Genomic DNA, 26,773 nt, shown 5'->3' with positions numbered 1-26,773 from the left:
AAACAATCTTGAAATAAACATATTTTTTAATTACCTTAGATTTCACTCACTGTGATGTGATGAGATGTATAATATGCCACACAGTAGTGCCCCAATTCATAATATGCCACATTGCAATGTTCGTATTGATGATAATCCACATTGTAATGCCCCCTTTTCACATTCCCATTCATAATCTGCCATACAGTAATTCACAAGTGATAATATGCCACACAGTAATACCCAAATTTATAATATGCCACACAGTAATGCCCCAATTTATAATATGCCACACAGTAATGCCCCAATTTATAATATATCACTCAAATATGCTCCAAAATCAAAATATGCTACATAGTAATGCCCCCAGTGGGCACAATTCCATTCAACGTGAATTGAATAGCGCAGGGAAGGAGCGCCTGGAGCTATTCAATTCAGCCTGACTAAGGATTTCTTCTCGCACCCCACCTAGGGTGTTAGCAGAAACCCGACAAAACTCCTGGTGTGATGCTGTTTTCTGCCCTTAGCGCCACGGGAACAGCATGGCAGTTTAGTCGGAGAATGCCCGTTCTCGCGACTAAATACTATGTTTTAAGGTGCGAGAACAGGCACTCTCCGACATACAGTAACAGTGCGCTGAATTGAATTGCTCCGGGAGCTCCTACCCGGAGCTATTCAATTTGCGTTGGATTGAATCGTGCCCATTGAATTGGTTTGTGGTCGACATTCATAATGTCAACAGCTTCTGATTGTCGACTGTCAGAAAGTCGACAGTCATTAGGTCGACAATATTTTTTGAGGTACCCCAGAGCCTACTCAGGCCTAGGTTCTTCTGTGGCCAGTTAAACCTCAATGCATTGTCTGCTGGCGAGGTCACACACATTTTCAGTCTCAGCCGTTCCAACATAATGATGCCATATGACCTTGTCAACCTGCTGTGTGCTTTGCATTTTTTTGCCACTGGCTCCTTTCAGACATTGTCTGAGAAATTGATGGGCATAGCGCAGCCTACTTTTATCAGACACCTCATCCAGGTCATGGCAGCAATCCCCCTCAGCAACACATACATCTGCTTTCCCAGCCAAGAGTCACAGTGGCATGAAGTTAGGCATACCTGCAAGACTATAGAAAGCTACACTAATGACCTGTGAGTTATAGATTGCACGCACATAGGGCTGAGACCACCCAATAATAGTGCACAATTATATATTAATCAACATCACGCCTATTCCTTGAATGTGCAAGTGGTCTGTGATGAAAAACAAAAATTGACACAAACTAACACTAAAATACTCCCCAGGCACAGACACTGACAAAGACACAAATAATATATGAAATTAGTCCAAAAAAAAATCAGACAAACTTCAAACTGACAGCACATTACAGAAAAAGACCAGACTCAACTTGCAACAATCACTTGGCCTGATCTCACGGATCGCAATTGCGAAAATATGCGAATGACTCACTTGCCGTCCAGTTTTTAGAGACGCCCACTGAAAGCATCTCACTTCCGCCACTCACGCACAAAACTGGTAACCTCAGAAACATTGAACGCAATTCAGGCGGCCATCCACATTCTGAGTTAGTCTCTGCTGTCACAGACATAGCAGGTCTCCAGACAGAGGGCTCTCCTGCTGGGAGCAAGAATGCAGGGACTAATTTATGGATGCCCAGACAACAGTGCTTAAATGATCCGACACGCCTGTAATTTTCTAACCACCCCCAAACACTGACTACCTGTCACTCACTGTGAGTGAATCCTCTGTTTGAGCATATTCACAATTAAAACGCTGTGCGTGTGCAGTGCAGCTTACCCACATGCACAATGGCAAACAATCGCTCAATCTGCGTAGACACACAAACCACTCAGAAATCCTCTCTCAACTCCTTCAATGTGCTTCGGTGTGCTCATGCATTTTTATAATGAGTTATGATGCTTACATTGCATATGGTATGTTTTGGCCAATCGAAATTCATAAGGAAGTGTTTTTGTCTATTTTATTCAGTTTTGAAGTCTGTTTTATAGGTGATTTTATGTCCGATTTTGAAGGGACAAAGTTTACACTATTACATATCGACCTACATCGAAGTCTGGGCCTGATTCAGCTTTCGGAATAGAGTGAGAATTAGCACTTAACTGTGTACCTGGACAAACCATGTTGCAATGCAAGGGGTGAATTACATAAAATAAATTTGCATGTAGTGTAAATACTGTCTGCTTTTGTATGTAGCCCACAAATACTGCTCAGCTTTATTATTACACTGCACTTTAGATGTCAGTTTGGACACCTCCCCCCCAAATCTAAATCTCTCAGCATATTTTAAATGTGCACCACCTGCAGTGCAGCAAGGTTTTACCAAGATGATCAGTTACGTGCTAAATCTCACTCTATTTCCAAAGCTGAATCAGGCCTTCTGTTTTAAAATCGACAAACAGTCAGATAGCAATTTGGCCAGTCAAACGCGGACCATTTAAGCATTGTTTTCTGGGCGTCCATAAATTAGGGGGTGCGAGCTGTAATGGGCGAAAAATTACCTATTTGGGCACCCAAACAGCACTTTTCTCGATCGTGCCCAGCACTTTGGTCAGGGGTAACCATTTTACGCGGCTAAACCGGACCACTTTGGGTGCAATCAGCGTGAAAAACAGCAACAATTGAAAAGCACCCCACGATCTCCAGTCACTTTCCGCCCTTTAGAAATAGGACAGGGCAAGGTGCCCTGCTGAAACAGCCTATCTGGAACGCTAAGTGTTTCCTTTTACAAAGTAAAGGAGAAAACCGACTAATGTGCCGGCCACGAGGCTGTTTTCCGGCTATTGCGACGCTAACAGCCTTGCGGCCGGCACTTTAGTCGGAGAATGCCGGTTCTCACGACTTAACAACCAGGTTAAGTCACGAGAACTGGCATTCTCCGACTTAACTGCTTCCTGACGGAGTAAACATCACCTTGAATTGAATAGCTCTGGGAGCTGCCTCCCAGTGCTATTCAACTCCCACTGAATTGAATTGCCCCCAAGGACCTTAATATTTAGTCATAGAGAAAGCCACAGATTTTAAACAAAACCATGACTAAGCTGTGTACGCATTGGATCGGCAAATGATATATTGCTAGTGCATCAGCAGGTGTGTACACCCGATATGTTTGTGAATGTCGTTGTTCACAGACATATCGGGTCAACAGTACAGCCGATGCCGATAGATCTGAAAGATATCTGTGCATCTGCATGTGTGTACGGGTGACCCACCGACTCCCTTTATACTTGCTACAGGGCCCACCGACATCACTACTGAGAGGGCAAATTTAAATGCCCATCCAGTTGTGGTCGTCAGGCCAGACAAATTGATTGGCCGATTGGTAAGTGTATCTGCTGACCGATCCGATGTCTAAAGCTGGGTACACAACTATAAAATCATCAGGTGCTCGGGCCGACGATTGTATAGGTGTGTATGCAGGAACGTTAGCCGATAAATGGATTATAATGCTCCTGCAAATGGTCGGGATCGGGAAGTCTCATCTTATGTTCTGTTTAATATTAATCGGCCCGACCTACCGATTCAATAGAAGCATGTACACACTGAGCTATTTCTAGCACAGCGTGTATAGGGCTTAGGGGATCAGTACTCAGCTGATCGGGAGTGTTTACCTGATCAGCCAAGTGATCGCAAATGTGTGTACTTAGCTTTACATATTTAATGCTTTCTAATATAAATATGGTCACTATCATTTTTAAGGTGTGTATGCATATATTGGGTGTTGAATATGCGACCAGGTCTCCAGTAGGATTGGACTGGTTTGGAGTTGGATCCCCGGAGAATTGGACAAGTGTGTACGCATCTTTAAATCATACAGCATTACATCAGATGAATAATTTGCTTCATCCATTATTTCTAAATTAAAAACTTTAGATAAAGTGGAGGAATGTGTCTGAAGCGGTAAGGGAGGCAGATCAAAAGTTGTTATATAGTACTTACCTGAAGATATTATTCAGATTATTTTACTGAAGATGATGTTGTTTAAGACCTTATTGGAAGATGTAACCCACAGTTCTTATCAGTAGTTCTTATCCAAAGTCAATTAAACCAAGCAGAACTACTCAGAGTAGCACAAAATGTCACCACAAAATGGCTGCCAGTAGTCAGGGTTCCTTTATATAGGGCTCTGACCTTCATTGTGACATCACAATGCATACAGGCAGCAGCTAGAGATGGCTGTAGCTGAGATCAGCTCTGGGTCCTACCTGCCACATGTATATAACATCAGTAAATGTTAGTTAAGGCTGGTGTTTCCTCTGGACTTGCAGTTGCTGCTGCTCATGAGATACATAAATCCTAGCTCTGTGTCCCACAACCAGAAGAGGCTGGAAACGTATACCCCTTTTACAAGGTCTGACCCGAGATTTGGAAGATGTTTCCAACCCGGATAAGACCCAAGACAGACCCCCATTTACATTGCGGGACAGTTCACACTGGAACTATGTCTGGAGTGACCCCGGCCCTCCTGGCGTTGCAGTGGACGCTTGGTGATTGTCATCTCCAAGTGTCGCTGAAGCCAGCCACACCTGAGCCGCGTCTGCAGTGACCTGGCTATTCCGGCGTTGCACTGCAGTGGATACTTGGAGATAATGTAATTTCCAAGCGCCCCTAAAGCCGGCCAATCGGACAGCATGCGGCATGATTCGGGTCATCGTGACCTGGATCGCGCCGTTAACACAGCAGGGTGACACGGGAACGACCCGTGGCCAACCCTGCAAGCTATCCGAGTTGAATGCCTCGTTTAAACTGACAAAAATCCAGGGTTGATGCTCGTTCACGTGCATCAACCCATCATTTTCAGTTCAGTGTAAAAGGGGTATTAGTTTTTAGAAATGCAGAGGAGAGTTAATTACTATATTAAGATTTCTTTAAGGACATGTTCTTGTATTGTGCCTCATCGTGTCACTCATGTCGCATTATCGGTAGCAACATTGGTAAGTCATTGACCAAGGATAAAGCTACTGCCTTATAATAACAAAACACTTTCACATCCATCAGCTACCACTGTTATATGTAAACAACACCAATAATAATAATAATCTTCCTTGTGTATCAGATGTTCCCCAAACTTATTAAGGCAGGTATCCACTATCGTTATCGTTCAATCGCTCATTAATGGGGCATGCAAATGTCCGAAACAACCAGTGATGCGCACTCCTGCTGGTTATTTCCAACATCAATCATCGCCCGAACATGCCGGTTAATCTAGCGATAACAACAGATTAACCATGTTCGGGGATGATGGAGGGTGCCTACACTGAAAGACTGATAGTTCAGTGTAGGCACTGCAGGGGATGGGGAACGACGGTACGATTACGATGTTGTAATCGTACTCTCTTTCCCTAGTCGGCATGTGGATGTGCTCCTTTAGACTGTAAGCTCATTGTGGCAGGGCCAGATTTACCTTTTGTTTCATGTCATTGTATGTCATTTGTTTATGTGTTAATCACTTCCGTGTGCAGCACTGTGTAGTATGTCAGCACATTATAAATAATAGATAACAAGCCTTAATCAGGATATTATATTATTATCTGATTAATGGGCATATGAAGGTAGGGACTGATGGGGTATAATTGATTTTGTAGCCCGATAGCAGGAGCTATGCTAAGGGCCAGATTAAGGACTCTGGGAGCAGCTAGCTGAAAAGCTGTGGGAGACATCCAGACTGCTGCCAGTGAGAGTTAACTAAGCCCCATAAATGTTCACTTTTATATAGGCCAACTCATTAGAGAACATGTATTTTTTCACCCAGATAGAATTGAGAAAAGGAGACATTATTGGTTTATGATATATTTTTTTTCTTCTTATGGACAGAATTCAATTTGTGTGCAACGGAGCTATTCAACTGTTGCTCCTGTCGGCCTCGATCAGCTGCTGGCTCCGGCGGTTTAGCTCTCACCCCCCGGGGTTGGCGAGCTGGGATGCGCAAAAAGTGACCCGTTTGGTTATTGATTTAGGTTTCTGTAAAAGGAACCTTTTGTTTAGCCTACACAGATCATACTGCGTGGTGTAGCTCTGCCCCTTATTATGTAATCGTTATGTATTGTTTGTTTGTGAATGACAGCTTGTTTGCCAAAGATTGGAAGAGTGTGTATGGTGACTACCCTTTCAGCACAGATTGGATGTCTGATGAAAATTTGGACAAGTGTATATACATAGATTGGATGTAGAATCTGCAACAAGGTATGCAGAAGGATTTTATAATCAGTCTGATCTAATGATTGGACATGGGTTGGACAAGCTGCCTGGTAGTGCCACTTATGCTGGCATGTGTCCGGCTGACAGCTGGTGCAGGTGGTGTGCTGAGCTGCTGGAACCAGAGATTGGTCGCCAGCTCCGGTCTCAGGAGCCTACACACTTCAGCAGCGACCGGCGGTCAGGTCTCCTGCTTTTAAAGCATGTCTAAAACCCATTTGACCTGACCAGTAGATCACAATCAGGTGAAAGGGTCAGTCGGGGAAGGGTACACATTTGTACAATGTTGTGCCAACTGGTTGGTCAGGGGTGAGATCCGCTGAAGATTGGAAAAGTGTGTATCCAGCTTCAGGGTAGTCATTTTTTATTTTTTTTTGGTTTGCGCTATACATAAAAATGTGCCACAGTTTTATTTATGTTGAATTGCAGATGAAGCCATAGGAAGAGGCCTTTTGATTGATTATTAGGCCACATATGTTGGTTACACAATGGCTGACATATCGGCCGATTTTAACTGCCGATATATTGTGTGCCCATTGGCCATTGTGTACCAGCGATATGTCTCTGAACAACGTCATTCACAGACATAATGTGTCGGCTGTGCAGCACAGCCGATGACATATATATCGGCTAATCGTGCTGCGTGTATGGGCGGTCACTTGAGCACAGCGGATCCGCAGGTGATGGTTGTTCAGTGTGCATGAACAACCATCATCTGCAGATCAGTCGATCTGCAGATATATCTGTCAGGTGATTGTCAACTGATCGGCCAATATATCTTGTGTGAGTCGGCCAGTGTGTACCAGCGATATGTCATTCACAGACATATCGCGTTGGCTGTGCTGTACGGCCGATGCCCCAATATATCTGCAGATATATTGGGGCATCGTGCTGTGTGTACGGGCGGTCAGCTGATTGCACCTACACTTGCAGCAGAGGCTGCGGCTAGAAGGGTGCGACACGCCCCCCAGCCAGCGGGACCCACGGCCAGATGACAGATGATGGTTGTTCAGTGTGTATGAACAACCATCATCTGCAGATATATTTGTCAGGTGTGTACCCACCTTTAGCTACGTTTCCGCGGCTCAGTATAAGGACACTCTGTCAGTGAATCTTATTGAAGCACCTCTACTTTTTACTGCTTTCTTGGCATTTACAGTAGGTGGAAATTATAAAGCATGCACCTAATTCTGCATACTCAAATCAATAAAAAGTTCAACACTTGACAAAGGAATTACAGTATATAATAGCTAAATATTCATCAAACAAACCGTGCACTGGGAGAAAAATAGAACTAATTAAATGAATGTGGGAGAATTCCAACTGGAATATACAGTAGACAATGTCTTGTTTACTTTTGCAAGAGGCTATAACATTTTATTTTAATCTATATAAAGCAGTCATCACCAATCCAGACTGAACTACTAATTTATCAGATACGCCTAGCCATCCCATACACTGCTCAATCAATAACAGCAATAGATGTGCAGAAGTGCTGTATTTAACAATTATGCAATGATTCATGCCTGCAATTCGAAAAGGAAAGATGGTGCGCTGTAATTCAAATGTTGTCCAGTATGGGAACCAGCTGCTGACACCAGAGGGGTCTTGCACAAACCCTCACAAACAACCGCAAAATGTAGAAGATTTGTCTGCGCTAGTTCCAATACAAAACAACCCAAGACTGTATAATTATAAAACTGTATTAAACATACTGTATATTGGTTAAACATGTATAAGAGAACTGCAGTTCAAACTAAAAACATATACATATATTAAGCATTAATACACTATAAAAGTGCCTCCAATCAATACGCCCTGTTGCAAAAATAACTAATGTTGCTATTATTGCACTACACAATGTGTCTATGAGACGCTTCAATAGAATATTTGAGACCAGTGTAAAATTCAATCCCCTCTATATACCTTATATGGAATAGATCACATATACATAAGGAAAAGAGGCTTTAGATGTGAAACGATATATTGACGTATAGTCACCATACGAGACTATTTATGGAATGAGCCAGCTGTCCAATGCAAAAGCTCATGCATATATTGTATGACCACAATGCGTTAGCTCCGTATCATAAGAAAATCAGAAATCAACCTGACTATTGCACAATCCTGCGTCACGTTCTGGTTCACAGAGCTCCAGCTTATGTGTTAAGTTGCTCACAATAGGCGTCTCCTTATGGTGGCACTGCTCCAGCGCCACCCAACCAGGCCAGGTAAATAAAATGTGACAGTGTCCTTGGATTAGCGTCGCTTCAGCGACTCGCAGCCAGGTAATAAAGGTGAATACAGCAATATCCAGTCTACCATGTGTAGTGGCTGAAAGCAGTATGATTGGTTAGAAGTGGAGAAAATGGATATCTGTATGGTGCGACTCCATGTGTTGTGTCTCTTCTCCACTGATAAAAAGACGGCTCTGCCCCTGATGGGGATAGGCAGTTCTCCAAGTTCTGGGATGTCATTAATAGCCACAGAAGTAATGTCCCGTTATTAGGAGGTATGCAGGTATGCAAAAGTATGAGAGCAGTCCACTGTAAAGCCATGACTAGTTTCTCCCCTCGGGGGTTTTTTCAAAAGGAAAAAAAAAGTTTTCTGATGGTTTAGGGTCTGCACATGTGCATGACCCGTTCTGTGTATGTTCAGAACATCTCGCCCGCAGACCCCCCCTAGCTGCAGTATGATTGAAATGCTGCGGTGTTTAGGGGGCAGAGCGGTGGCATGGCTAGCCACCATTACCGGAAACCAGGGCCGGTGGACACAGATTTCCTGGCCTTACACGCTGCCATGACCAAGTGAGGCAGCGGTACACTTCAGCTTCCGCATTCCTCGCCATAGAAGCAATCTGGTTGTGATGGTGATCCCAGACTGTGACCTCTGTCGCAGCGTTGGGATTGCAGATGCAGCAAGGTGGTGTCTGTTACCTACAGACACCTCCTGCTGCATTTACATTCTAGATGGACAAAATTGCACAGCTGCTTGTGTGCGGCTTTGCAATTCCGTCCATCACTGAATCAGGCCACTTGATATACCCCTTTTCCACTGCCAGCAATAACCCAGGTTTTTGCACATGAGCGTGCAGCAACCCGGGTTATACTGTGCAGTGTGAAAGGGCAGGGTTGAAATAAGCCAGGCTGAGTGACCCGGCATTTCAACCCTGGTCACGAGCAGGGTTGAACGCGGGTTCAACCCGGCTCGTGAAGCAATGTGAACATCATCCCGGGTGACACAGAAAAGCATTGGAAAAGGGGTATTCGTAAAACGCTGTAGTTTGCATCGTTTGTTGTTACACAGTGCTTGATAAATGACAGCTAGGGGTAAATGAACTAAAGTGAGAGTTTTTAGAAGTGAGTTTTAAAAGTGATGTTGCTCATAGCAACCAATCAGATTCTAGCTATTATCTTCTAGAAGGTGCTAGTTAAATGTTAAGTAGAATCTGATTGGTTGCTATGGGCAACATCACTTTTAAAGCTCACTTCTAAAAACTCTCACTTTAGTAATTTTACCCCCAATAGTCTGTATTTGTGCTATGAGTTATGGCACATTTGTTAATTAATGATCAAAAATGTTTGTATATGTTATGTGTTTGACAGTAATCTTTTCTGTTTTGTTTAACTTGCAGACATGTTTAGGCAGCTCTGAGTTAATATCCAGCCTGTGATCTCTGCACAGTGAAGACGATTTAAACATTATATGTAGGTATGCTGTTTTCTTATTTCTGCACATTTTTTCTTTGAATTGTAAGATGTTCATAAGTTGCAAAGCTGTACATTCTTGCTATGTCTTAAAGCAGCGTCCAGTTAAATTGTTAGTTTAAATGGTCTGTTCTTAACCATTATTGGAGCCTATAGGAGTCTTGACCCTGCAAACCAATAAGACCAAAGCATGGAGTTCGCAGTCAATTCTCCCACTCACATCAGTTTTTAGATGACATTTTAGAACTTTGCTGGCACCTTACAATAGAAAGTCGGGAGCTGCAGAAAAAAATAGTTTCACTGTACAGTTCCCGGGTCTCCAATAAAGGGAAGGAGCAGCTCTGTTAATATTTAATGAATCGCTTTGAATGAGTGCTTTTTTTAGTTGTCATTGCACAATGTTTGTAGTTAACAACTTAATAATAACAATGAACATGTATAGAGCTTAGTGTGCAGCTACAAGAGGTTGTCCAACATAAAATAAATAGTGAGAGAGGGTTAAAATGTAACTGGTGGTTTTAGTGATGATTTAAGTACAGACAGCCAATTTGTTAATAGGGAGCAGGTTTTGAAGCTGGCATTAAGTCCTTAAGGTGAAACATTATTTGCAGCCAGTCAATATTGGTCGGCTGTGGTGTATTCCCTTTTGCAATAGAGCCTCCCTGCCTACTGCCACTGAGATGGACAATAGCTTTTTCTTCACTCTGGGGATGCTGGGCTAACCCTTAAGGTAACCAGAATTGGCCACTGTGGTATTGTGTTGAAAGTGAAGCCAAAAATGTTATCATATCACATACCTTTTCCTAAAAAACCTGTATAGGTTGGCGGTCCAGAACACTATGTAAGAGATCTGCATTGGTCTTGACACATTTTGGACATTGGCTATCTGAGGATAGCACAATCATGTATGTTCTCTGGGGCTACCTATGCCTGATATATGATTTTGGACATTTCTTGATAAATGCTGGCCGGGATATTTCTAGATGCATACGAGAAACATCCATACCATGCATTCACGGTAACCAGATTTCATTTGCTGGGCTGCTCCTATGGGAATCAAGTAGAAATCCTCCAATCCCACCAGTTCATAATCAAATTTAGAGAGCAGGGAACTCACCAGTCTTATAATAGTTTAAAGATGCAGTTTTATTTCAAATATAAAATGTCATAGTACAGCAAGATTCAGCTGACGTTTCGGTCCTTCCTAGACCTTAATCATAGTACAACCGCAGTCCAATATCAGCAGCTGATATTCGTGAAGTCTTGATGACCTAATGAAGAAATACTATAAATATCTGTTGCTTGGGTGAATGCAAATCTTAATAGCAGAAGTTGTATTTATCTACAGCCTCTGCATACAGGAATGCCCAATAGGTTTCTCAATTTGATTTCTCTTTCTGCTCAGTTTATAAATATCCCTATTTTGAAAATGAAGGTTACCCAAGGAGGGAGCATGTTTGAAGTAGTTTCTTGGTTTTTCTAGCACTCTTTCTTGCTCTACACATGCTGGTCAGAAGGATGTAGTCTGGTGTGTATGATTTAGGCTTTTCTGGCATTGCATTTAGGATGTAACTGAGGGATAGTGGAGAACATATTTGGGCTTCTAGAAGTATGTATGTATGTTTATATGTATGTATGCATTTTTACCCCTTATCCAGTCTGGCAAATCTGTGTTGGCATGCAGTGTTTCAGATCAGGCAGATTACACCTCCCTTCTGGGCCGATTGCTGCAGTTTATAGAAGCTTAATCTGGCTTTTTTAACATTCAAAAAATATATTAAAGGATTTTACAGTACATCTTATAGGATCAGGTACACGGTACATGAAATGTTATATGGAACAGGGTTTCCATATAAATTGGGGGTTAAGGGAGAGAGGGAATTGCTAAAGGGAAACATCCAGGTTCAGTATAGAACACATCTACTGTAAAGTACAAGGCAGGAAAGCCCGAAGTAGACCAAGTACAATACATGGTAAATAATAGTTACAGGCTTCTTGTCGTGGAGGGGTGACATGTTTGGAATTGTGGTCAGTCCGCACAGGTCATTGTACAGCTATGGCTAAAACTTTTGAGAATGACACAAGTATAGGTTTTCACAAAGTCTGCTACTTCAGTGTTTTTAAACCTTTTTGTCAGATGTTACTATGGTATACTGAACTCACAATTTTCTTCAAAAGGTACAGGGATTGGTCTGCTGAGGATTGAGGTAAAGTTATTTTCTCTGATGAATCCCCTTTCAGATTGTTTGGGGCATCTGGAAATACGCTTGTCCGTAGAACGAAAGGTGAGCGATACCATCAGTCCTGTGTCATGCCAACAGTAAAGCATCCTGAGACCATTCATTTGTGGGATTGCTTCTCAGCCAAGGGAGTGGGCTCACTCATAATTTTGCCTAAGAACACAGCCAAGACCTTGATTGACAGCATGCCGGGGAAAATTGCAGAGGTCTTGAAAAAGAAAGGTCAACGCTGCAAATATTGACTCGTTGCATAAACTTAATGTAATTGTCAATAAAAGCCTTTGACACTTATGAAATGCTTGTAATTTTACTTCAGTATACCATAGTAACATCTGCCAAAAAGGTCTAAATACACTGAAGCAGCAAACTTTGTGAAAACCAATACTTGTCATTCTCCAAACTTTTGGCCATGGCTGTACTTTGGGTGATGTGGCTGAAGTTGTGTACCTGTACTTGAAATCCAGGGTCTAAATAATGACTTATTTGGGTACTGGCATACACCTTAGATAGTCAGTGGGCAGTTTTCTTCAAAAATTAAACAAGAGACAACCTAGTGGCAATAAATATATGACCTGTTATGTATCTACAGTGAGGTTGAAGATGAGAAGGGTAATAATAAAGGAGTGCAATCTCCAGAAGTAAAGGAAATGTAATCCATGTAATGCAGGTAATCAAATCAAAGACTTCTTTGCACTAATCTTGGATCACAGGACATGACCAAAATATATAGATTAAACTACCAACCTCAAGACAGTTTCTCAAACAAAGCTGAGATGTGCCAGGCAAAATCTTATGGAGCCTATCCAGGGAAAGGCAAAACCTGTGCACAAGCTCTGCATTCTAACCTAGAAAAAAATAAAAAAATTTCCTTCCAGCACAATTTCCCTCTGTTGCATATATTGCAAATACATGGTTAAGCACTGGGCCACGTCAAGGCTTCTCTGTACCGGCGTCCGTAAAGCTACATGATAATAGCACATACTCTGGGTCATATAATTACATACTGTTGTGCCACATGATAACAGCACATACATAGATATATTTAAGTTGAGATCCAACTCACCTGAAGGTACCCCAGAGACCTCCATAAAGGAACCAGCCCACCCTCCCAATGCTGGTCCCATCCTTGCCTCTCAGAACAGCAATACGAAATAGTGGTTGTTCATGATCTACTTAATAGTTTTTCACAGGTGCTTGTAAAGCAGAGATGGGGAGCCCGCTTTCCGTATACGGCCCGCACGATCATTTTATCAGGCCCGCCCGCTCCTGCAGGACCCGGCCCTGTGTAAAAGCAAACCGGATAGGATAGCATCAGCATCTTTTGCTGCCATCTGGTGTTCAGCTTCTCTAGGGACCCTGGCAGCCAGCGTCAGGCATGCAGACTGTGGGCCGTATTCAATTAGTGGCGAAAACGGCCATTTTCGGCAAAAAAAGGCAACATTTTCTACAAAAATAGGTGAAAACGGCAACAGGCGAAAAAAAACTGGAGAAAAGTTTTCTCAGTCCTAGACCAGGAGAGAGAAAAAAAAAAAAAGCAAAATCCCTAATTTTGGCTAAAAATGTGGGTATTTCTTTCAGAACCCTTTGGACACCCCCCTAATGATAAATTACCAGGAAAAAAACTTAAGTTGCGTACTTTTGCCAAAAACGACCACGCAAATTTTGGGCGAAAAAAAAAACGTTGAAAAAAAGATCGAAACAAATTTTTTTCCAGGAAATTACTGTTCCATGTAAATTGGGGGTACGTTAAAATGGGTGCAAGTATATTTTCGTGTCGTAAAAACGCAACTTTAAAAACCGTTAAACCGCCTGCTGTGACCACGTGCGATGTTACTTGACGGATCCATACCACCCATCGAAAATTCAGGCCCAATACGTTAAAACCATTTTCAACGTTTTTTTGTTTTTTTTAACCAAAATATGCACGGTCGTTTTTCGACAAAGTACGCAACTTACAATTTTTTTTCCCTGTAATTTATCATTAGGGGGTGTGCCCAAAGGATTCTGGAAGAAATTCCCCCATTTTTAGACAAGAATAGGGATTTTGCACAGTTTTTTTTTTTGACGAAAAACGACCGTTTTCGCCGCTAATTGAATACGGTCCTAAGAAGCAGAAGAATGAAGATGGCTCTGGATGACTTTTCCTTTCAGCGTTGGTACAGGTTTGTGTTGGTGGGGGAAGCACAGTGTGGGTGACATGTGGGAAGGGGAGCACAGTGTGGGTGACATGGTGGAAGAGGGTGCACAGTGTGGGTGAGATGAGGGACGAAGGTGTACAGTTTGGGTGAGTTGATGTTGAAAGAGGGAGCACAGTGTGGGTGAGATGATGAGGGAAGAGAGTGCACAGTGTGGGTGAGATGAGGGAAGAGGGTGCACAGTGTGGGTGAGATGAGGGAAGAGGGTGCACAGTGTGGATGACATGAGGGAAGAGGGTGCACAGTGTGGGTGAGATGAGGGAAGAGGGTGCACAGTCTGGGTGAGATGAGGGAAGAGGGTGCACATTGTGGGTGAGATGAGGGAAGAGGGTGCACATTGTGGGTGAGATGAGGGAAGAGGGTGCACAGTGTGGGTGAGATGAGGGAAGAGAGTGCACAGTGTGTGATATGAGGGAAGAGGGTGCACAGTGTGGGTGAGATGAGGGAAGAGGGTGCACAGTGTGGGTGAGATGAGGGAAGAGGGTGCACAGTGTGGGTGAGATGAGGGAAGAGGGTGCACAGTGTGGGTGAGATGAGGGAAGAGGGTGCACAGTGTTGGTGTGATGAGGAAACGAGGGTGCACAGTGTGGGTGTGATGAGGAAACGAGGGTGCACAGTGTGGGTGTGATGAGGAAACGAGGGTGCACAGTGTGGGCTAGATGAGGGAAGAGGGTGCACAGTGTGGGTGAGATGAGGGAAGAGGGTGCACAGTGTGGGTGAGATGAGGGAAGAGGGTGCACAGTGTGGGTGAGATGAGGGAAGAGGGTGCACAGTGTGGGTGATATGAGGGAAGAGGGTGCAGAGTGTGGGTGACATATATATAATCAGGCAAATTTTTAAGTTGATAATTTTGTATGGCCTGCGAATGATTTTATAAATCTCTAAATGGCCCTGCTGTAAAGGGAGGGGTTTACTGTAGACTATAAAAAAAGAAATAAATTCTGTCAGACTCCCATTTCTTGTCCAACAGAAAAATTTTCAAATTAGGCTCTCCTTTAGATTGGACCGTTAGTTTATTGTCCTCATCAGGTCCTTTTATACCATATCCAAATATTGCCCTTTCTTTAGAGATTATATGACATGGAGGGAGTGTAAGCCAGGGAGCCAGTGCTGTATGCCTGAAGCCAGTGCCTCGCTTGTAAATACCCAAAAGTCAGACACATGTACCCCACCTGGCAGTGGTGACATCATCGACCCGGCAATAAGCCGGGCTGGGCCGCCAGTCTGAAAGGATGGACCTGTGCACAAAATCCCTGGTGCGACCCGGCAATGCTGTGTGAAAGGGGTATACAGTAACTCTTTCAACATTCCATGAGACAATGTTTAAGGATTGCAGGGTAGTTCCTGAATCAAATGAAGTTGGATAGATTACTATACAATAGCTTGTCTCAACAGCATCCTGATGTCATGATGAGAAGCTTGGTTGGAGCTTACGCTATTCCATAAGTCGCAAAACTTGATCAGAATTGTTTTTTATAAATCACGTTATCGTTATATTGTAATGTTTTATATGAACGGTTATCACATTTTACGAGCAGCTATACTGACACAAAAGTAAAAAGTAATAAATAAAAGTCCTTACCTCCACCTTAAGGAATCAAACCCACATCAACCATGTGACTGTCAGTGATGCTTACAACTATACTGCCTCATTTCATTACATCTGTCCAGCCATGTCTCCCTTAGCTTATTTGTATCTCCTATGCTTCATATCTGCTGTTCTTGTCTCTTGATGCCTACACTCATGACTGAGCATTTATATTTTCCATGATCTTCCCATCCCCCATCCTCACTTCATCTCAGCTGCCCTCTTACCTATCCCTGATCTCTTTTTCTTGTAGATATGCTTCTTTCTCATTAAAGAAAACTCTGACTGACTGCCTGTTTATATATCCAACTGAAATATGTTAATGATTATTTAAGATACAATCAGACCTATTTTATTATATACTGTATGTGCTGTATTGTCGTTGTAGTATCAAAGTCAACAATGAATGCAGACAATCTCCTAATCAGACAAATGTAACAATCCTTAATAATGCCACAAAATTCTTATTTTAAAGTAGATAACATGGACGAACAAAGAAAGACTCCCTTTGGAGCGAAACATGCGGAAAGTAAACCTCTGCATAACTTTACCATCCCTAAGTTAAAAAGAGATACTGAAAAAGGTTAGTATGCAGGTCATAACATTTTCTACTATGTACTGAAGAGTGATCCTCTGTGTAACTGCTTTCAATTCACATTCTTTTAGGTTTCATAAGAGGTGTGAAATTAAATTGTCATCGTTTTTAGGGACCAAATGCAGCAAGGAAGGGCAGCACTCAGGTCTATCAAAATAATACAGGCAGGCAGCAAAAACAATACAACAATTCAATGTATTTGTTTCACATAGTTATCCCCGATGATGTACTTTGTTTACTTACGTATGTACGTCTTTTTCCTTTGGAGAAAGACCCTTCTCTAGATGCCCCTAATAATTATAATATAATAATATAATAATTATATCCCCATCCAAATTCTTCCTTTACCTTTAAGACTCTGGAGCCCATGCAGACAGATGAGAGTGCACACTGTCTTTCGTCCTCACTGGAGCACGGTGACTTTGACTGGGATCTCCCCACGTTGTGCATAGGAGGAGGTCACATGATTCACCTGCAAGTCCTCCCCACAGCAACCGCTGCATCTGCATGAACCTGCTTCTGTAACTGCTTCCAGCCGGAGCCAGCCAGATGCTGTGCATGTTACAGTGTTCTGGTTGTTGTCTACCCCAGTTTTCATTTTATTCAGTAATATACTATGGGGTAGATGTACTGCCCATTTTGTTTACAAAGCTACCGATGATTGGCGGCTTTGACCGATGGATTTCAAAAGGCAATAATAATTTGCAATCAGGCTTGTTTAACATTAACAACTATTGCCTTTGAAATCCCATTGCTGCTAATTATCTCCAACTTTGTAAACCTGAAATTCACTAAATCTACCCCTTTGTTTCAGCTATTGAAATGGTGTATCATGATGGGAAACCTATGTTTACAACTGTTTGGGGTGGTTGCAGAGCTACAGCTGTGTCCTCATACATCAAGCCTCAATATGCCATGTGGAGCGAGATGCCTGGTGCATGTGAGCTGCCAGGTCCCGTGCAACTCTGCTAGCCCTGGGCGTAGTACTTGGCCTGGAAAAAATCCTTGGCCACTGCTTCGTAGCACTTTGTATATAGATTCAGGGATTCATTCGCACCCAGATTTCTAAGTGTCGCCTCTCAAATTAATCAGTGCAGTCTCCTGGTGCGTCCTAGACTCATCTCATCACATCTAAGACTCATTTTTGGGAGAAAAGACGCCTGGCGCTAGTAGGGAGGCCAATCCCGGGAATCCCAGAATTTCTTTTTTTTTCAATTCCGGGATTGAAAAACCAGCCTGGGATTGGCCTCCCTAGGCGCTAGCAGAGCAATACAGGACCTGGTGCCCCAAGAAGGGCTGTTTGACACGACTGCAGCAATGATGTATGAGGACACATTCCATTTACACAGCATATGGTACACAAATTCTCAGTATGCGATTGCAGGCAAATATGAGAATGCAAAACGCATTCTGAGCACATCTACATGTGGCCTACATAAGTGTATATACATGTTTTACTTATTACTCGTCCGCTATATGTTCTGCTTTCCTTTGTTGAAACAACCTAATTCGTGTTTTAAACACTTTGGTGCTTTTCTGGATGTTACTTAGAAAAATCCCAAATTACCATGCTACCTTATTCTCAATTCTTATTTTCAAAAGTAACATTTTAGATATTGAAGTTTATTCGTAGTATATTGGCCCATTCTTTTTTTTTTTGTATAATCATGTGATGATTTAAACAATCTAAAGGTAAGTTTAAAATGCCTGTAATGTGACTGCTATCATCACTGTATATTACAGTAGCCAAATATTGCCAATTTTCCTCTGTACCTCTATGGCAGGACTCAGGGAACCTTTTTAACTTTTACCCCAAAATATATTTAGATACGCCGATGTTACCCCCTTGATTTGAAAGGAAGGAAATCATATAGTAGTGCCCCCATAGTTATGCCCCTGTAGTAGTGCCCCCATAGTTATGCCCCTGTAGTAGTGCCCCCATATAGTGCCCCTGTAGTAGTGCCCCCATGGTTATGCCCCTGTACTAGTGCCCCCATATAATGCCCCTGTAGTGCCGCTTGTACAAAAAAAAACCACTTGCCTTAATCCCCACTCCTGCATCCGCCGCCGTCCTGTCCACCTGGCTGCTGCTCGGAACTATGGGAGAGACGTCATGCCGTCTCTCCCATAGTGCGCATGGAGAGAGCCGGAAGCTGGAGTTCAGAAGAGAATTCCAGCCTCCGGCTAACGCTGCGCTGCAGCGGGAAGGAGCCGGGCGCCCACTGGTAATAACATCTCAGTGGGCGTCCGGCTCAGAGCCTCCCTGCAACACAGCCAGGCATGCATATGAATCATTCTATATTATAGAATGATTCATATGCATGCCTGGCTGTCCGTCCATTACCCCCGGGAATTTCATTTTTACCCCATGTGGGGTAATTTACCCCTGTTCCCTGACCACTGCTCTATGGGATGCGAGGGAAAATGAGTGATGTTACTGATCGTGAAGTGCATACACACTTCAAATCCATTGCCGCAAAAAAACATTGTATGTTTGTTTTATTTATTTTATCTATTTCAGTTTGTTTTGTTCACTGCACGTCAAAGCGAAGAGATTTCAGCGACATCATGGATACTCTCAATAAGGAAAGACTAAATACGGGCTGCGAGTTGAAGTCCTCATGGGATTTTTTAGAAATGAAACTTGTCATCAATAATGATTTAGAGCAAAACTTTTTTGAAAAGAGGTAACTAGTTTTACGCAACAGTTAATTTCATGGTGTTGGTATGTATATATATATATATATATATTTATTGAAGAACTTCTATATTAACCATACAAAATGTTTAATAACCCAACAAGTTTTTGTGATTAAATACTGCTTTCTTTTCTTACATGTATGAGTGAGGACAAAATAAAAAGAGTCAAATCAAGATTATGTATAAACATTGAGGGCATGATTCTGAGTCAGACGCAAGTTCAAATGCGAAGGCATCCTTCGGTTATCAGCAGACTGCGCATGTGCAGCAAAAAGCAGTAGCAGACTGCGCATGCATTGCACCATGTATACGCACCTTGACGGATGATATGAAAGTGGTCGGTGCACTCCATGCATTGCCGGATCTCTCCATTCGTGAAGTGAGTGTTTCTGGGTGACAACTGGGTGGCTACCTAGCAAAGGTATGGAGAAGACACGTCTCCTAGGAGTCTCATGGTAGGGCCATGGGCGTGTAGCCAGACTTCCGTGCTGGTTTGAGTCGTGGGTATGGAGAAGGATGGATTTTTTGCATGCAGCATTGGGTATGTGTAGGGGCAGTGGGACCATACGCATGAAGCTGTACGGATACTCGCATTAGCGTAAGGTAGGCTTTGCATTCGACTCAGAATCAGGCCCAGAATGTTAGTGTGTCATGAACACAACCGGCAAATTTGATATGACTGAGTATAGGATTTCTCAGGTAAAGGTGTTTTTTTTACAAAGCATTTTATATTCTGTTATTGTTGCTTTTCCAACTACAGTACATCTTCTGGCACAGTGTTCCTTTTCCTACCACTGTAAGCATAATATCATGTTTGGTACTTGTTATTGTCATTCCATGTTGGATTAATTTCTCTTTAATGTGAGTGGAGACCTCACAATAACTGAAATTACAGCGGAGCAACAGATTGTGCTATATGTGAAGGCCTCCAATAATGATAACAGTTTTGCCCCTCTCCCATCCTCCTGTGACTAGCTTCAGATGGGATACTTATATCAGTGGAGTGTCTAGGAAACATCAAGTGATTTTATTTATTTATTCCCCAGTTTATTAGAACTTGCGAGTCCTAGCATATCGCTGGCAGGGAATCACAAAATGTGCCTGGGAAAATGGTCTCATTATGTGACTTGTTCTAATTTGGCTACACATGAGAAATGCGACCAGCTCTGCATAGGTACCAAATGCTGCGCAAGTAACAGGAGTAGATGCGCCAGAGATACAAAAAGAGGTGTAGCTTGACTGTGAGAACAAAAAAATGCTAAAAATAACAATACACAATGCATACTCAGTACAGTAAATGGCAGGAGGGTGCAGATAATAAGTACCCAAGTTAGCCTTCCCAAACAGAGTTGCAATCATTCTTTATTTTTGTAAAACGAGTATTCAGTACAATGTAGTCTTGCTTTAAAATTAGTGTCAGCACTTTAACTTCATTTGTATTAAATGCAGTGACTTTGGTCTAATGAATCTATCAGATGCCGCCTGCGGCCATCATAATCAGTTTGCATCTTGCACCAGGGTTTAAGAACTCGCAAGTCATTCCTCCCCAGACAGGTGTATTTTTTTCTACCTTAGACACAACTGTTTTCTACATGCCCTTTACTGTACTTTAGCCATATTGACCCAATCCCTTATTGTAGGGAAAAACAGACACACATCATGAAAAGCTGCATCTCGCGTTTGCTGCCAACTCTGTATGAGATCCTCTGTTTCTCCCACATACACCTACTAAAAATAAAAAGCAGAAGTGACAGAATTAACTAATAACAATGTGAGTATAGCCTTATTTGTTGCCTGACTACACTGCTAACTTAGTGTAAAATTACCTGATCTTCCAACATACGTATTTTATTTTGCTGATGGAAAGTGCTGCATATCAAATTAATCAGCACAGTCTTCCTTTTGTGTCCTAGTCACATCGCATTGCGATTTAGACTCATTTTTGGCAAAAAAACATGCAAAAGGCGCTAGCAGAGTCTCGCGGGACCTGGCGCACCGAGAAGTGCTTTTTAGTGTGACTGCAGCAAAGATGTATAAGGACACATCTGTATGGTATGGTATAGATAACCTTAGCACGTTTACCAATAATAAAATAGCTTGCTTTGTAAATTGTGTACTTTTTGTGCAGTTTTAATTTTCCTTACAATGGGGTCTATTTACTAAGCCTTGGATGGAGATTAAGTGGACGGAGATAAAGTTCCAGCCAATCAGCTCCTAACTGTCATTTTTCAAACACAGCCTGTTACATGGCAGTTAGGAGCTGATTGGCTGGGACTTTATCTCTGTTCACAATATCCCTTTTCTGCTCTGTTTTCATGTAGTATCTCAGTAGTTGTATGTAACAATTTTTTTGCATTGCTTTTCAGATCGGAAATGAAAGAACTTGGAAGGCATGGAAGAGAGCTAGAGGAAAAGTTCTGCTTCCTGGTGGTGCCAAACCAAGTTGCAACAGCTATATCTAGCCATGGTTTAGCAATTGGAAATATGGCTACAAAAGCACTGGGTAATCCAGAAATGGGAGTTTATTTGTTCCGGCATATAGATGTTGCACTGAATTTTGCTCATCGGAGAAATTCGGCTTCAAACGTAGTGGTCGTATTTAAAGTAAATATCACACAAACTTTGCAGAAAAAAGTTAATTCTAAATGTATGGTGATATATTATAAAAGATTATAGCTATATTACAGCAAATGCTGAGCACAGTGACACTCTGTAAAACTAGTTTCACAACAAAGTACAGTATAAGCACAAAATACGTGTTGAAAAACAGTTAATGCACAAATCTACTTCTAATTGAAAACAATTCTGGCTGATCTACCTTCAAAAGCTATTTCACGAATGAGTGCCACTGTTCTCCTCTTTCTCCTCTGACTGAGGGCCGCAAGCTGTCCTCTTCAGTAAGCACTACTCTGTATTTGCTCCACTGCATTCTACAGTTCTAATTATAGAATACTGTGTATATGAACGTCTCTACAAACAAAGGAAACCATTGTTATAATTCATTGAATCGCACAATAATCCTATCATGTAGACTGGTGGGTCACAGCACTACAATAATAACTACTGATTCACTGTACACATTATAAATTGGCCTCTGTTATGCTTAAAGTGCAAGTAAGCAAATATGTACCAAAAAGAGAAAAAACAATAATTGGCAATACTTAGGGGTAAATTTACTAATGCTGCCCATCCATTTAACGATGCGGGGGACGACGGCACAATTACGACGCCGTCGTCTCCCGTGGGGTGAACTGCATACACTGAACGTTCAGACGTTCAGTGTATGCAGATCAATCATCCCCGAAAATGGCAACCTGATGGCGGTCGTCAGGTTGACCGTCATGTTCGGACGATGATTGATGTTAAAAACGACCAGCGGGCGCGCGCATCACTGGTCATTTTCAACCTTTTACTGCCCGATTTGCGGCCGATTACCAAACGATGGAGCGATAACGACCATCGTTATCGCTCCATCGCTAGGGTTAATCACGTAGTGTATGGGCAGCATCAGAATTGAGTCTGGGAGAGTGTGCAATCTCTGGAGAGTTTGGGCATTTTTTTCCACTCTCAAATTTACTAATGTCAAACTCAGGAGAGAGATCTCCTTTGCGCCTTCAAAATACTGGAGAGATGGCAAACTGTCTTCAATTCACCATCGGCAAAACTCGAGAACCTTTTCACTGGTGAAGATAGGATTCGGGAATTTACCATGCAGAGAGTTTCTAAACTCTCATGTGATGGAAAAACTATCCTGTAAAAACTCGTGAAATAAATACACCTGCCTGTGATATGTGAGTTTGGCAGAAACATACATAGATCACTGTGATCCATGTATGTTTCTGCCTGTACATTGTGAAAAAAAGGTTAACTGTTAAAAAAAAAAAAAAATGACATGGGGGCCCCCCTCCTAAAGCTTAACCAGCCCCGGACTTGCCAGCCAGTACTGGTTCTTAAAATTACGGGTAACAAAACGAGTAGGGTTCCACCGTAATTTAAGAACCAGCACCAGGCAGCAGGGCCAGACCTGGTTTTAAATATAGGGATAAAAAATTTGGCGTGAGGTACCCCCTATATTTAACACCAGCTCTGTGCCCTTTCTAGCGGGGGGCTGATACCACAGCCAGGGGAGCCCTTTCATCGGGCCCCCCAGCCGCAGCATCAGTCCTAACCGCTAGTCAGCCCAGGCCAGGGATCTCTGGGAAGTTGGGGACCCCCCCAATAAAGGGGTCCTCCTAGGCCGCTCATTGGCTGGGACCCACGTGGATTTAGCCAATGAGCGGCTACTCCACGTGGGTCCCAGTCAATGAGCGCTGCTAATGGAAGCCGCTGCTGATTGGCTGGCGGCCCAGCACTAATGATAGCTCAAGCCCAGAGCTGTCATTAGTGTTACTGTAATAACATGCTTTAGTGTGTTGTAACAGTGTGTCCGGGGCACTATTTGGATTACTGCGGAGAACATCGTGGGACAAAAGGTGAGTATTGGATCTTTTTTTCAGGTACTTCCAATAGATACTTTACGTTGAGAAGGGGATGTGAACATCTGGCAGCAGGTAAGTATGTGGGAGTGTGTATGGATGTAATAAATCTTTATTTTCACGGTATGTGTTGTGTTTTTTACACAATTCTTTACAGGTAAATTACACGTACCAGTGGGCCCTTAATGCCCCGCATGCTGGTACTTGTGGTTCTCCAAGTACCAGTATGCTGGGTTGGCTTGCTGGGACCTGTAGTTCCCTTGTGAAGACAATGTGAATTATTAAATTTTTTACACACTGCACCTACGCTATCAACCCGCCACCCACCGCACAGGGGTGGCGGGGATAGCCCCGTCCTATCAACCTAGGCCAGGGGTTCCCCAAGCCTGGGCTGACTAGCGGTCAGGACTGATGCTGCCGCTGGGGGGCCCGGTGAAAGGGCTCCCCTGGCTGTGGCATGAGCCCCCCGCTAGAAAGGGCCCAGAGTTGGTTTTAAATATAGGGGTACCTCACGCCAAATTTTTTATCCGTATATTTAAAACCAGGTCTGGCCCTGCTGCCTGGTGCTGGTTCTTAAATTACGGTGGAACTCTACTTGTTTTGTTACCCGTAATTTTAAGAACTAGGACTGGCTGGCAAGTCCAGGGCTGGTTACGCTTTAGGGGGTGAGCCCTATGTCTTTTTTTTTTTAAACTTTTAACCCATTTTTTTACAGGCTAGACCACAAGCAGCTTACACATATCTCACTGATATGTGCAGGCTGCTTGCTCGGGAGAGTTTTGCAATCTCGGGTGAGTAATCTGCAAAACCTGCTACTCGGGGGAGAAATCTCATTCTGTTTCACCATCAGCCATCTCACTCTCAGCTAAACTCACTTCGTGGTAAATTTGCAAGTCTCAGGAGCCTCAAATCTCCTGAGTTTCGTGAAGCTAATCGAGTTGAAAAAAGAAAGCAAACTCTCCCAGACTCGATTCTTAGTAAATTTACCCCTTAGGCTCTGTTAAGGTATATTTCTTCTTCAGAGTCCATAGGGGGTCCACAGGGTTGACCTTGGGTTATAGGTCGGGAACTGAATCTGGGCACCACGCAGTTAAAGCTGTCAGCTCTCAGGATGCACTGGGTCCACTCTTACTGTAACCCTGCCCCTACCCCATAGCCTGCGCGTTCACTAGACCACCAGGGACTTAAAGTTCGATAGCAGGAGCCAGCGTCCCGGTGGTTAATAGCCGGCCAAGGGAGGTAGCCTTCCCTGTTACAGCGGCTTCTCCCCTCAGCTCAGAGCGCCTTTCAAGTCTAAGGTCTGGCTTTGCTGAGCTGCTTCCTCCTTGGGCCATGCTTCCTCTGAGGTCTCCGGCGGCCATTATATCTCTGTGATGCATCGCAGATCTCCTAGGACGGCAGTTGGTCCAGTCCCCCTGCGTACCTCACCTTTGGGTCAGTGTACACAGCGCTATAGCCTCCCCAGACACTGAATCTGGGCAGTTGATGGTAGTGCCATTCGCAGTATGTAATATGTAATGTTTATGTATATATATTTCTGCTTTGTATGTGACTTATGCTAGCGCTGACTGTCTGTGCTTTTTCTCTCAACTGTCAGTGTATATCCCTTTTCTTTACAATCTTCCCTAATACAGGTGTAATTAGGGTGGTTCTGAGACCTCACATATATATACTTGTCAGAATTTGTGAGGTTGGTCACCTACTGTTGCATGCTGCACGTTGCCATATTTTAGGTGGAACTGTGTGTTGCATACGCTGATAGTGGGTCCATGCAGCTAATCCTTGCACCAGTCAGTACCAGTATAGCACTGCTTGATATTTCCACAATGATTGTTAGTCAGATATGTCTGACTAGGAAATGGAGCACGATACTGCACCCATTTTTGCTATCCTGCAAGTCATGTGCTGTAAGGAGGATTTGACTCAGGAAGGGTTATGTATAAGGTGCCGGGAGCCTTAAAGGACCCCCCTTGGGCAGTTTTTTTATCAAGACCCTGGCCTCCATTGCGGATCGCCTGGCAGCCCCTATAGTTGTAACCCACTTGGGGTTACTTCAGCATGCTACCCTTCCCTCTCAGGGTATCTCACAGTTCTTGCAGTTTACCCCTGTGACACAGACTGTCGTACCCTACCAGGGTTTTTCACAGTACATGCAATTCCCTCAGGTACCACAACAGTCTGTCATTTCCCTTACAGGGATTACCACAACAGCCACCCTGGGTGGATGTTGTTTCTAAGAAACCCAAGAAGGCGTAATAAACGCCCTGTGGTGTCTCCTCTGCACTGCTGTCTAACACAGATCGTCAGCCAAGGGAGAAATGGATAATGTATCTGACTCCTATTCCTTTCACACGAGGGGGAGCCTAAATCAAGTATTAATATCCCTGCTTTGGTGCTGGCAGTCCAGTCCATCCTAGTTATAGAGGATGTCGAACCTGCACCTAAATCACATCACCCTCAGTTTAAGGATTAAAGTGTCTTCAGCTATTTTCCCCCTCTCTGGCCAGCGGGTGGATCACATGGGGGAGGTCTGGCAATCGCCAGATAAGAGGTATCACAAAAGCATTTGGCTTCATGTTACCCATTCCTTGAGGGTCATTGCAAGTAATAGAAATCACCTCCTGCAGTGGATTCTCATGTTACTTGTTTGCTTAAGAGCGCTACTACGCCTCCCATCCCTGCTCTGACGGATTCTATGGATAGGTAGGTAGTAGCTTTGCCTGAAATCAATATACTCTCTTTCAGGGGCTGTTGCCTGTCCAGCCATGGCTATCGCATGGGTGGCCAATGCTATTGAGAGATGGGCTGATGCATTTGTAGACTTTTTTCCCTCAAAAGCTTCAGGGGATCAGATGTCTTTTACTGCTCACATTTAAGATGCAGTTTCCTATGATGGAGTAACAACATGGGATGCCAATCTCCTAACCTCCAGAGTTTCGGCCGCGACTGTATCTGCCTGTCCGTACCCTGTGGCTGTGCTCATGGAAGCAGAGATTGACTCCATGATAGGCCTTAAATGGATTTACCCTATAATGGGGAGATCTTGTTGGGCCCTGACCTTGAC

General features: G+C 43.2%; 1 protein-coding gene across 1 annotated transcript in view; it reads left to right on the top strand.

Annotated features, from left to right (window-relative positions):
- The window catches only part of TEX15 (testis expressed 15, meiosis and synapsis associated), a 108,222-nt gene that overhangs the window by 42,063 nt on the left and 39,386 nt on the right, over nt 1-26,773 (top strand). Inside the window, exons 2-5 of the mRNA XM_088448394.1 lie at nt 9,844-9,916; nt 16,415-16,522; nt 19,056-19,221; nt 21,601-21,838. Of these exons, the coding sequence (XP_088304520.1) occupies nt 16,423-16,522; nt 19,056-19,221; nt 21,601-21,838 (504 nt within the window). The 5' untranslated portion in view covers nt 9,844-9,916; nt 16,415-16,422. The remainder of the gene's footprint in view (nt 1-9,843; nt 9,917-16,414; nt 16,523-19,055; nt 19,222-21,600; nt 21,839-26,773) is intronic.

The sequence above is a fragment of the Taudactylus pleione genome, unplaced genomic scaffold, assembly GCF_031769625.1.
Source record: "Taudactylus pleione unplaced genomic scaffold, aTauple2 ptg000454l, whole genome shotgun sequence".
Classification (NCBI taxonomy): Eukaryota; Metazoa; Chordata; class Amphibia; order Anura; family Myobatrachidae; genus Taudactylus; species Taudactylus pleione.
This window is presented reverse-complemented; position numbering and strand designations above follow the sequence as displayed.